Raw genomic sequence first — 12,657 nt, forward strand, 5'->3', positions numbered from 1 at the left:
GAAAAATCTCAACTGCTACTACTTGTCTCTTTTCGACTGAAATGAATCTGTGTGTGCTTCCTAATGCCAGGCCCTTTTTCCCCTCAAAACGTACATGAATGAAGACAACACAATGAGGGACAAGTCTACCAAAGATATCATCGGACAAAGATATCTCTCTCTCAGAGACAACCCTCTCAGTCTCCCCTGGGAGAGGCCAGAAAGTTTTACAAGGGCAAGAACAGCCTACCGTCAATTTGCAGGAACTGCCTGAAAGTTAGCTGCAGTGGGCTACCCAAGATCTGAGGATTGATGCTGTATTAAACTATTAAAAAAAAAAAATTAGGCTACATTCATAAACACAACAGAACAGGAATGGACCTCTGGTATATGTGGCCCTATTATAGAGAGTTAGGGGAGACCTTTGTATGGGTGGATACCTCAGCTCAGGCTGCCATTTTGACCTGCACACTGCAGTACCGGGATAATTTCATAGGAGAGCCCAGAGAATTCATTGGCCTGCTGTATGACCCCTATATCCCTGAACAGCAAAGCAGATGACCCTGCTGAGGGCCTGTAAACAGCAGCGGGGAGGTGACAAGATTATTCTTAGTCCCAACCAGAAACACTTCCTTCCAGGCACTCTGGAGTCACAGGTCTTAAAACCTTCAACAAGTTTCAACAAGTCTTGTCTTTCTGCAGTACGAGTCTCAGACGATGCATTGCGAGTTTTTGTCCAAAAGTTTTAAATGTACTTTGTGGTGAGAGAAGAAACTGTGCTTGGAAGAGAGCATGACTACACCCTTTGAATCTTCCTGCCTGCAACAGCAACAGTGAAAGCTGTCACCTTCACGCTGCAGCCCATGTCCTCATACACACCTGCTCTTGCCCCCTCTCAGGGTTTGACCACCACACCCCTTTCCATGGCATGACCAGAAACAACCTTCACCAAGCCCCCTTTCTGACTGTTCTCCTTCTGTCAACACTATGCAGATGTCAGGTCTTTCCTGGGCATAATGCCACATATGCAGTTTTCCCCGTCTTCTTTGAGGCCATTAACAAAGTAATTAAACAGGTTAAAACTTTATTCTGTCAATATAAAACTTAGTAGCAACATCAAAGTGTTGGCTTCAGTTGCCCCTCTCTTGAACACAGGCGGAAGGGTGCTGAGTGTTTGTACAGCACGTAGCTCCCTGAAAGGATTGGAGGAGTGGCGAGGTTAACACTGCTTTCTAAACATCCTCCTCCAACCTGTGCTTGGAGAAAAGTTGTTTTCAGGGGAAAAAAAAAAAAAATACACTCAGGTACCCCTTGAGAGACACAGTTTTCATGGTGCCGACTTTTGCATGAGGCTGTGGTGAGTGCTGCAGTCACCAGCAGTCACTGGGGAGCTGCATGCTCTGAGAAGGGAGTATTGGCAAAAACACGATGGGAGGCAGGGGGACACTTTGAGTTTATGTGGAAGGAAATCTCTCTAGCTTACTGGGATCCAGAGCCAACAACTGACGTGTTATGACTGGACTATGTCCAGTGTGCTATTGGGGTGCAGGTGAGCTTCTTCATGAGTGAATACCCCAAACAGCTCATAACCAAGGCTGACAACCCTTTCTGAGCAGCACAACTCCTAGAGAAAAACTAATCAAGATCACTCCTTTATTTGAACTTGCAGTAACACGACAGAGTAAATTTACAGAAGAATATTCCAGGTTGTTCCATCTTTGCTCAGCTGAGGCTCTAGAGGCACCTGAAGTAGGAGGTTCTTGAGCTATTCGCTGCAGGGGCTATGAAAAGGAAATGGAAGTTTCCAGTTGCAATTACAGCACTCCTATCCCAAGGCTTTCATGCTGACACAGAAGAAAGGGCCATGGGCTCATGCTGGGGCACACAGCATCCCTTTTTACCTCCTCATCATGGAGCTCCTAGAAGAAGTCAGTGGCACCAAAGAGAGGCTTCGAGGAAACAAATCCTTATGGCTACACTGACCAAGGCCATTAAAAGAGAGTTGTGAAACCAAAATGCTTCAGGTTCCATGGCTGCTTCAGCCATCAACAAGCACCCTCTTAGAGGGGCCATGCCCAGGAAGTACTTGAATAGGATGCTTTCTTTATGAAAGACAGACTTGAGCATTGGCCAGAGTCCAATACTGCTGTTTGGACACAGTAAGAAGAGAAAGGATGGTGCCCACAGGTCACCTCCAGAATGCCCACGCTCTGACCATGCTTTCCAGGTCAGCCGCAAGGAAAAGGTGACACAGTCCCCTGTTGAGCAGATGCCGCTTGCTCCAACAGAAGATATTCCTCATTTAGGAGATTTTCCTAGACAAGGCATATTGGGTTGGTGAGGCAGACTGAAGCAGCTGATGTTTGTGGAATTTTTAAAAGTCCTGGAGCATGGTGAAATATGCTCAAACAAGTCCCATGTTGTTTTTGACTACGTTGTCCTTGCTACCATTCATGTGCTTCTTAAACAAAAAAGGGGTTGGGGAGGGTTACTTTTTAAAAAAAAAAAGTTTTCAAGGTATGCCACATTGGGCTTAGTTTCTGAAAAAAGTCTGGTTTTGCAGAATGAGCAGTTTTGATTGTTTAGCCCATTGAAGATTTTAGTTCAGTCATGTTGGCTTATAGCCACAATTGTGCATTTTACATTCATTTCTGTTCACAGTGCTCAACACTGTTCCTTGTTCTTATTACTCATTGATGGTTCTAAAAAATGTTGTCTCAACCAATAACTGGTTGATTGTTATTAACAGCATCCTGTAAGCAGCAAGAGTAGCTAATCCATGGGTCATGTCTCAAAAGGCCATTAAGTGTTACTTGGCAAACAGTCCCTCAAATACAATTCAGAACCGCATCATAGGAAGCGCTGTTTTTTTGGGTGGTGTGAAGGGGAGGTGTGCAATCAGTTTTACTGTCACACAGTTATTTTGTACCTGTGAGAAAAGAGGTGTTACCATTGCTACACAGAGGTTTTAATGCGAGGCTGCATTTGGACCCCTACTGTTTAGAAATACTGTTACAAATAGTTGCTGAAAGCCAGATTGGGAAACCTTTTCTCTCTCAAAAAGGATCAAAATGTAAAGCTGGAGGAAATGTCAGGTTGCCATAAAATAACATGATAGATGGTGAGATGTCGGTCACTTACAGGGGGTAATTCCTGCTATATTCAAAAGAGAGGTGGCCAGCTCCTGCCTCATCTTTGCTTCTTCATGTTAATTCTGGGGCTTGCACATTCCCCTTGTTATGATACTTGACTTGCATGTCTTGAAATCTTTCTTCTTCAAGAATTGCATGGGCTGTAATCTCCATTAATGACATTCAGCCTCCCTATCTGACCTGCACCTCTACTTTCTCCTTTTCAGGTGACTTCCATCCTTCTCTTAGTCTGCAGTCTCGGTTATTGACTTCAAAAGTAATGTAGGTGGTACCTCTCTCTGCATATACTCTGAGGTGCAATACCTTCCCCTCACACAGGGACATGTGTATGTGAGGCGTCAGCAGCCTGCTAAATAGAAGCGCTTTTATTCAGTGGCAAAAAAACCCAGCATCTGCAACTCTAGCCTTCCCCTGCCCCTTATATGTGCACATAAATTTCTCAAAAGTCTTCTTCCTGAACAACCAAGGGAGCAAATACTGCCTCTCTCCCCTTTCCAGGGCGGGTAGCACTGACAAAAGGTATAAATTCCCAACTTCCAGGGAGTTTAAGGAGCAGATAACAAAATGCAGTGTCACTGAGAGAGGAATACTACAGAAGAACATACAAAAGACTTTCCCCCAAGGAAATACTTTGATTAGAAGAAATCACACCATTCACACAAATCACACACAAGTGCAGGTCATTTTTGTGTTGAGAGTTAGCAGTCAGGGAAATCCTTGGACCCTAATGGACGTGTAGTTCATGTGTGGTCCTTCTCCCAGTGTGATACACCACTGGCTAATGTAGCTGCACCTACTGAGTCCAGCCTAAACCCCGGCGGGAACCACTGCCACAGGCATGATACAATAAACTGAATGGTGTCATGAACAACTCTTAAACAAAGGTTACTTATGCAAATTGGCATATGTCAAACCCAAACTCATCATCTGATAGCTAATATAACATCTGTGTTTCTGAAGGACTGGATCCCCTTTAGAAACAAACTGCTTTGGTCAGATTATTTTGAGAGTGCTGTGAGTTTTCCTTACTTAGCCCAGAGACGAATTCACGGAAGTTGATGAGCAAGTCTCCGTTTTCATCAAGAAGCCTGAATAAGCGTGCAGCTAATACATCTGAATGAGTTCCACATGCCCAAGGAAAGAGGAGAGCAAACATTCCCTTGAACTGCTCAAAGTCAATACGGTACTGCTCCAGATAAGGCAGGCTGGGATCATGCCGGTCAATAGCATTGCTGTTTCCTCCCCAGTAGCAGCTAGTCAGATGTTCTGCCTGAACAGAAGGCAAATGCTGTGAGATTGTCATCGCCTCTGTAAACAACTCATCACCTATCAATAATAATAATAAAAAAAAAAAATCCAAACAACTCACACACACACACACATTCTTAAAACAACACAAGACTAGCAGATGTATATCCATCTACCTAGCCCTTGCACTTCTGCAAGAGGTTTCTCCTCCGACCAGCACAAAAAGACATCCCTCTACAAAAAAAGAAGATGAAGCAAAACTTTTTCTGCCTCCTAGGCAGATGAAACATGAAATACCTGTTTTGAACAGGGCAGTAAGCAGCTGTGACTTGCATATATACACAAGCTTGTTATGCTTAGTCACCCCCTTACACCTCACCACACAGTCAAGTCAGAAAAGGGACTCTCATGAAATCTTTAACTTGAGAGCATATGAAAATAGCTGTTTATTTGAAATATTTCTTGCTGAACTGTATAGTCTCAAAAATACCGTATAAAGTCCTACTCTTTCAGTCTTACTGAAGTCAGTGAAAGTTCTGGAGCTGATTTCAGTGGAATCCAATTCAAAACAACTCAGAAGCTTAGAGAAAGAGATCCTAGCACTGCAGAGTGATCAACCAGGCTCGACTGTCTGACCTGGTTTCACTGATTCCGTGGAAGACTGAAAGAAGGCACTGCAGTATTTGGACAATTGTAAGACCTGACATTACAGATGGGAAACTGAAAAGAAAGAAATTCTTCATGGTATACCAAAAAATCTCCATTATAAAAAAACCTTTAAATTTCTGGATCTAATGGTATTGCTGTACAATCAACTACAAAGACACATCACTTTGTGATGTTAAATTTCCATGTAATACAGTATACATTAAAGCACTAACAATGGCAAAAATCAGCTACTGTGATACAGAAGTATTAAACTGCCCGAGATAACAGAATAAAGGTATTTCTGTGCTAAATTCCAAAACTCGGGTCAGGTAGAGAGACACATATGTAAGTTTCTATAGAAAGACAGATCAAAAGCCTCTATCTATTCACTTTTTCATTATAATAGATTTCCATCAGTATATTAATTTTTTTTCATGAACAAACCATTTATTTCCTGAGCTTTTAAAAACTGGTTGGGGTTTTTTTGTATATTCAATAATACAGTAGCTAATTCAAGTTTGTATTAACATACCTGATACTAACTCACTCACAGACTCAACCTGGCCTTTAGAAAAAACACAGTCCCATATCAAAAATAAACATTTGTATTTCCTGCAGGCATGTGATCTTATTTTCACTAAACTTTACCTTGAAAAGAGCATACAGTTCCTCCAGTTCATCGATAGTAAAAGAAGTCTCTGTCACAATAGTTCGTACCTTTTAAAACATAACATTAATAGTTATGGATTTGAAATCCATGTCTCATTGAAAAGCTAATTTAAATTTCAAAAACCTACTGACCTTAATCTTTGCAAAGAACATTATTTCAGTACTTACCACATTGCGCTTTGTAGTATCTTCAAGGGTTTGGATAACTTTCAGCCTTTGTTTGAATCTCATTTGTTCAATTAAATCTGCTCGGATGCTTCCAAATTTCTTAAAAGAGAAACAGTACAGGATAGTCTATGTATTAATATTTGGAATACTTAGCTTGCCTTTAATGTATTTGAGAAATTAATTTAATTATGTGATATACCACAAATGGTATATTTAAAAAACTGGCTGTTAAGGCATTTTTCACATGACAAAGTTACAAAGACTTTAGGAGTATATCACTAGATTTTATTTTTCCCAATAACTTATTTTCATTTAATTTGAAAGGTCTTTATTAAGTTACAAATCCTCACATTTCAAACCATAACCTCAGTAGTTAGAAATTTCTAGCTTGGCAAATCTCTATGAATCAATTGTTTCATAACTCCTTCCGCAGGGTTTTATTTCAGCTTGTCCTGGAATATCTCTTAATTGCTACAGAGAGAGAAGATATTTAGACTAACTGGATCTCTAATGCCTGAGACAGTATAGCAGTCCTTACGTTCATGAGGATCTGAAACCAAGCATCAAGAATGAAACTTCCATTAGGAAGAAGATTCTCTCAAATGCCCAAGTCTTATTTTCAGAAGTTTTCTTCACAATGCACGTAACAGTCTCAGGGAGCTCCTGCATATACTACAGAAACATCCTAGGGGAAAACCTATTAGGAATAGTGTTCCATGTTTTCATATGAAGAGGAATGACTAATCCCTAAGATTTATTTTTGTGAACTATAAGCAGAAGTTTTTGCCATTAAGAAAACACTTGTAACGTACTTAGAAATGCAGATGACCAGCAGGAACAATAATGCCAGACATCAAGTATGCCGCATGTAAAACTAAAAGGGGGTGGCAAGATACGTTTTCATACAGGATGGGTTTATATTTCCAGTGCAAGTGCATCTACATAAGGTCATAATTTGCTAGCACATTCTTGTGTGATCAAATTAATGCTAAAGCTGTGTTTATCTGTAAAGCCGTGCACCTTTATCATGTACCTCAGGAGTAAAAAGATGTTTCATGTACTTGGAACATTTTGCAAATAAAGTAGTCTTTTGAAAAAAATGGAATCTAGATAAACATCCATGAATATCAAGCATCACAGAGGTCACAAAACCTTGAAAAGAGAGGTCTTTTGTGGCTCTGAGGCCACACCTATTCCAGTAATAAGGGCTGATTCTCCGGTCTGGAGGCCAAATGAGATGGTCTGTCCACATCCATACAACTAGAACTCATGCAGCCTATAGAAAAGGAAGGTTGCATGCAATTACCTTCTGGGAATGGTCCCTTACCCGTGTTAACTTTCAAATCATACAGGGAATTGTTGGAAGTGTGTCACTTGTTCTAGGTCAAAACTGTATCAAACCTTTCAACAGCACAGACCTTTGAGTATCTGTTGTTTAGTTAAAATGACCAAGACCCAGGTACTACTACAGATATAGCTTAAGTGTTTAAGGCCTTTTTTTTTTTTCCAAATTAACTAAGACACAAATCAAAGGAGTTAAGCACATAACAGCTTTGAATATCTGAGTCTACACTCCATTGACAGCTAGTGAGCTATGCACAGGCTTTTAAAGCTGTAGTGATTATGCATTATTTCAGTCAATTCTATTGTAATTATTACAATGCCAGGTTCTACGACATCTGAATTAATTGCAAAATTGAATGAAAAGATAAGAGATTTCTTACTAAAAAGTATTTTCAGTAAATAAAAAAAATACTGGCAGGGTAAAATGTACTTGTTATGTATATTCCCTTATTTCAAGAATGTTTCTCTCTTAAAAGTAGAAAGTCAGTTCAGTATCATCGCAGAGAGGGGTGCTAATTGCTTAATTACCAAAAAATTCCTCTGCATCACTTCAGCTTTCACTGGAGACTTCTCATATATGCATCTGACATGATTACCTAAAAGCTGGACAGGATCAGAACATGATGGAAAGCAGCTCTTCATAAAACAATACAAATATTGTCTTTTGCCAGTGCTACGCCTTCACCAAGTTCTCAGACTCATCACACTCCCATGACAAATATCATAGGACAGTCTGCAAGGGAGAAGGTTTCCCCTCTTTGGGGGTGGTGTGTGTGTGTTTGAGGGAGGGCAAAGGACTCCAAGAAAAAGCATTTTTTTCAGCTGTAGGTCTTCCCATTTTTTCATAAACAATAAATGTCTAGAAAATTAAGGATAGTTGGTTACCCAACAAGTACCTTTAACAGCTTAAATTCTAAAAAGAGCAAAGATATGCTCGCTTGCTTGATATTTCGCTCTTTGTAGCCGCAACAAAGCTAACAGTGAGTTCCCAGCTCTGACTGCACACAACTAATTGAGGAACGTAACAGTCATTGAGCAACAGATGCCTTGAAGTTTTTTTATCTTGATAGTTTACTATTGAATTCTTGGGGATTTTTTAATAATCAAATCAACCAACAATGACTCTCCTGAAACTAATTCCCTCTTTGCAACCAACTCCTGCATTCCTCACAGTTCTTCGCTCCCCATGCTATTCGTTTTGCTTAATTATACTGGACTATAGCTGCTTATTTATTTAGAAGCAGCTACAAGGTTCTGTGCTGCATAAGCCCCAAAAAGACAGACTGGCTCCGCATGGAGTCAGGTTATTCATCTAAAAGCAGTTAAGCCAACGTAAGCTGTCTTCTTGATGAGGAAATCAGAAAGATACGAGGGAAACAGAATTTCACATAAACATCCTTCTCCCCATTCTAACATTGTTTGAAGGAGAAGAACTGTACATCTAACTTGATTCAGTTTGCCCTCCAGTGTAGAATACACTAAGGACTACCTACTTCCTTGTTAAATAGATACCATGCTTTTAAAGCAAGGAGGTTTTAGGGACATAGGAAGTGCCTCTGAAACAGCTGTCATATTGCTAAGTATGAACCTACATCTTGAACTAAAAATACTACTTAACCCTGCATGTCAATGGAAGGAAAAAAGGAAATTAAGGAGGGTTACTCTTTAAAGTTATTCTTTAATTTTGTTTAAAAAAAATTAATGTGTCAGCGTAATCAGCGGTATTTTAACTGATGGCTTATTTTTAAAATTCAAGGACAATGAAACTGGTTTGCAAGTTTTAGTTTTTTTGCAGGCTTTGTCCTGTGCTTTACAGATATTAGTTGTTACCAGATCCTTTCACTTGTAATTTTCTTAGCTTTGGTAATAATGCAGAAGCTAGTGGCCCATGGTCATAATTAGCACTTGCTGGGGAAAAAAAAAAAAAAAAAAAAAGAAAAGTAAAAGAAATAAAGTTCCACTGAAACAAAGTTCTGAAATGATATAGATTTCACTAATATTTCAGTTTGGAAAAGCATGAAAAAGCTTAGATAAGAATTAACCTTTTCTGAATTACAAGTTCAGCCTTTTGTTTGTAAATGACTTTTTGGTTGTAGGGTGCTCTCCTTTGATGCTGCAGGCTTCTGTACAAAACAGCTCCAATTACAAGTTTTGATTACAAGAAAGACTAACCCCTCTCCCCTGCCCCATTTTGGACTTCTGAGATGCATCTGTATTTCTTCTATGTTCTTTTAGTTCCAAGCAAAGCCAAACTGGAGTATCAAATTCCGCTGTAAAGCAGTACTAGTGTGGGTTGGCAAGTTCCTGTTAAGAAATCCTATCCTACCTCATAGGAAGACCTGATTAGTCTGAAGATATCCACCTCAGGATAAGGCTCTACATCATCACTGAGCAGTGAGTGAAGATGAGGAATGGGTGGAAGAGTGCTGTCCTTATTAGTTACGCTGTCCAAATATCTGGTGGGGAAAAAAAAAAAGAAATGAGAAACCCAAGATTTGTTTGTACCCCCTCCCTTCTGAGGGTTAATAGAATAAGGGTTACTAGAATAAGCGTTACATATATATTACTGGATGTAAAAATGATCAAGCCACTCTACCGCTCTACTATTGACTACATGATTTTTGACAGTAGTTTGACAAATCCTAACACTGCTTTTTCTCAAAGACAGCTAAGATAACCCTGGTAATTCATTATCCTTATCAAGACATAGCTCAAATATAGCTAGTCACAAATGAGTGGCTTACTGAACAGGTTTGTTGCTTCTGGCTGTTTAAATATGCTAAGGGAATTATGACACCATGGGAACAAGGGTCAGTGTGCTTCAGTCTACATACCCCCGTCCTACTACTGCCCAACCTAAACTGCAAGGGGCTTTAAGGGCTTGTTCCTCCCACCGGTGCAGCTGCTGTACATCATCTGTCTTCTACCCTGCAGCCGCAGAACACTTAAAGACTCAAACACTGGAGCTTACTTCAGAGAAAACATAACCACAGTCATCTTTAATCCCAAAGAAATTAAAACCAGACTTCAGTAACATTATACTATTAAAATTTATTAGGAAAAAAATTTCCAAAGTATCAGCAGCATCTTGAAAACTAAACACTACTACCAAACATGAGGTTACACTCAGCAGTATGAGTTTGTATTAAACGACTCAACCCAGTCCATTTATCAGCCTCCTGTTTCACTGAAATCTATTCATTTGAGAGCCTACCTAATTCTTCTGAGTTCTGTTTAGTCCATTCCCAAAACAATTTCTCTTGAGATCAAGGCTTTTTCTTAGCAGCATTTAAAAAGTAGCAGGCAAAAGATGAAGTAACAGAAACCATACAATCAACTAAAATAATCAACCAAAATAAGGTTCTATAACCACGTTTGGGAAGTTTATTTGAATGTCTTGAAAGAAGAATCCATACCTTGTTGGTCACTTAATATTATTTTAAGATAATATAAAGAGTACGTTGTATGGGTGAAAGCAGACTATAAGCGTGCAAAAGACTTACATATATTGCACTGGTTTAAATTGAGTATTTCAACATAGAAGAACACAAATCAGAAAAATAAGCAAAAAGAAAAATAAAATGAAGAGACTTTATGTTCTGTAATAAATACCTTCCCAAGACTGTCATGGCTTCTCCATCATCTTTACAGTTAAGCAGCTTGTCTACATTAGCATCGAGGACAGCGAGCGCTAATTGAAATATCACCTTTATTCCTTCACAGAAGAAACAGTCCACAACCACCACTGCACTTTCAAATGGCATAACACTGAGGAAAAGAGTGAGGAACCAGGACAGGGAAATGGTGGATATTACACCCAAGTCCTGCATGCAGTCATAAAGCTGTGGAACATAGTCACGAGCCAGCTCTTCAAAGACACCCTGATCCACCAATGCTCCTGTTGAAAACAAATAAGGTTGGATGTCCATTAATTCAGGAGCAACTGACCACATCACCTTTTAGGGGAGAAAAAAATATATACATATATTCTGTATGTATAAATACAAAACCTAAGAAAATTCTACATGATGCTTACACACATTTGCTCACTTTCAGATAAATAACAGATTCTATTTCACTACTGAGCTGTATGTACAAATTGAACTGTAATAAGGGTGTTTTTTTGTTTTAATTATAGACTTCATAAGAGCTAACAAAGGGTCAGTTTGGTCTAGCACCTACAGAATTTATATGATGGCTTAGTACTTACCATTACTAATTAGAATAAGACTTCCCAGCATCACCTGTTGGAGGACGCCAGGGTGACTGTCTGTGAGAGCTTGGATTTATTTCAAGAGAACCCTGCGTTATACATATCTATGCCATAACATCAGTGTCTTAAGCAGGCCAGGAAGAATAATTTCTAAGGCTGAATGAGTATCTCAAGCGTTTGTGAGCTACAGTAAAGCCAGTTTCCGTGATAGAAGAGCCATTCACTTCCACATATACAAGGAAGCAGTCATCTGACAACAATAGCTTTCAGATACTTGTGCCCTTTCAAATCAGAGGTAAACAGGCACAGAGTTCTACTGCAAATTGCCAAACTCCTGGTTCCACCTTACCTGAATTAGATAACTGGATCATCTAAAATTCAAATTTTAGCCTCCCACCTCTTTTTTATCTACTTTGTTCAAGCCCGCTTTAGAATGCCACCTAATCCTAAGTAAGTAAACAACTCTTACCTATCACATTATCTGTTTAGGGAATTGCTTCTATGCTCCTGAGCAAGCTGTCTTGCCACTAGCATTCACAGTTGTATCTACGCCACACATACATCTACACATATGCTTGTTTCAATACAAATAATACCAATTAATTTAATTAATTTTTGTACTGTCATTTTAGAAAATTTCCCCATAACATACCAACAACTCTTGTGTTGTAGTAGTCAGGTAGCATACGTTCACACAAAGCCACCAGCAGCCAGAAAGCTTCCTCCTCTTTTGCATAAAGGAGGAGTACTGAAGTGACAATATTCATAGCCTAAAAGAAAGAGAAATGTAAATCGCTAGACCCATTTATTCGATATCTAGCACAGTAACTGGGCAGAGAAGTGGTTACTATGGTTAGGAAATTAGCTACATCTCCCCCTGCAGACCCCAACTGTTCAAGTATTTTCCTGTAAAAGAAGCATGCAGTGTTTTCCCAGTGCTCAAAGGAAGGCTTAAGAAAGCCTCAGATTAAAAAAAAAAATAATAAAAAAAATTGTTGTTTAAGAAAAAAAGAAATCAAGATTTCTTTTCATAATCAAGGGCCTACTCAGGTCTGCAAGCATCCAGTTACATTGCTACTGATTATCTGCCAGTAGGTGCTCTTGGGGAATCTTGGTCTGATGCAGACAAAATGTCTCCTACAGCACTAATGATGGCCGCTGTTGTACCACTCCTTGCAGAGGCAGTCTGCACTCCCCATGCTTTCTGCCTCTATGAAAAGGTCAAGACACAGCATC

The 12,657-nt window shown here is 39.5% G+C and overlaps 1 protein-coding gene across 4 annotated transcripts in view; it reads right to left on the reverse strand.

The window, feature by feature from the left end:
- Positions 1-12,657, reverse strand: part of TBC1D9 (TBC1 domain family member 9) — a 52,469-nt gene that overhangs the window by 5,930 nt on the left and 33,882 nt on the right. For 3 of the 4 annotated variants that reach the window (XM_075709833.1, XM_075709834.1, XM_075709836.1), the window contains exons 11-16: positions 12,074-12,191; positions 10,821-11,106; positions 9,535-9,664; positions 5,865-5,963; positions 5,676-5,744; positions 4,161-4,401 (exon numbers count right to left, since the gene is read on the reverse strand). In XM_075709833.1, coding sequence (XP_075565948.1) covers positions 4,161-4,401; positions 5,676-5,744; positions 5,865-5,963; positions 9,535-9,664; positions 10,821-11,106; positions 12,074-12,191 — 943 coding nt within the window. The remainder of the gene's footprint in view (positions 1-4,160; positions 4,402-5,675; positions 5,745-5,864; positions 5,964-9,534; positions 9,665-10,820; positions 11,107-12,073; positions 12,192-12,657) is intronic. The other variant, XM_075709837.1, reaches the window with a different exon arrangement.

Source organism: Pelecanus crispus, chromosome 4 (assembly GCF_030463565.1).
Source record: "Pelecanus crispus isolate bPelCri1 chromosome 4, bPelCri1.pri, whole genome shotgun sequence".
Lineage (NCBI taxonomy): Eukaryota > Metazoa > Chordata > Aves > Pelecaniformes > Pelecanidae > Pelecanus > Pelecanus crispus.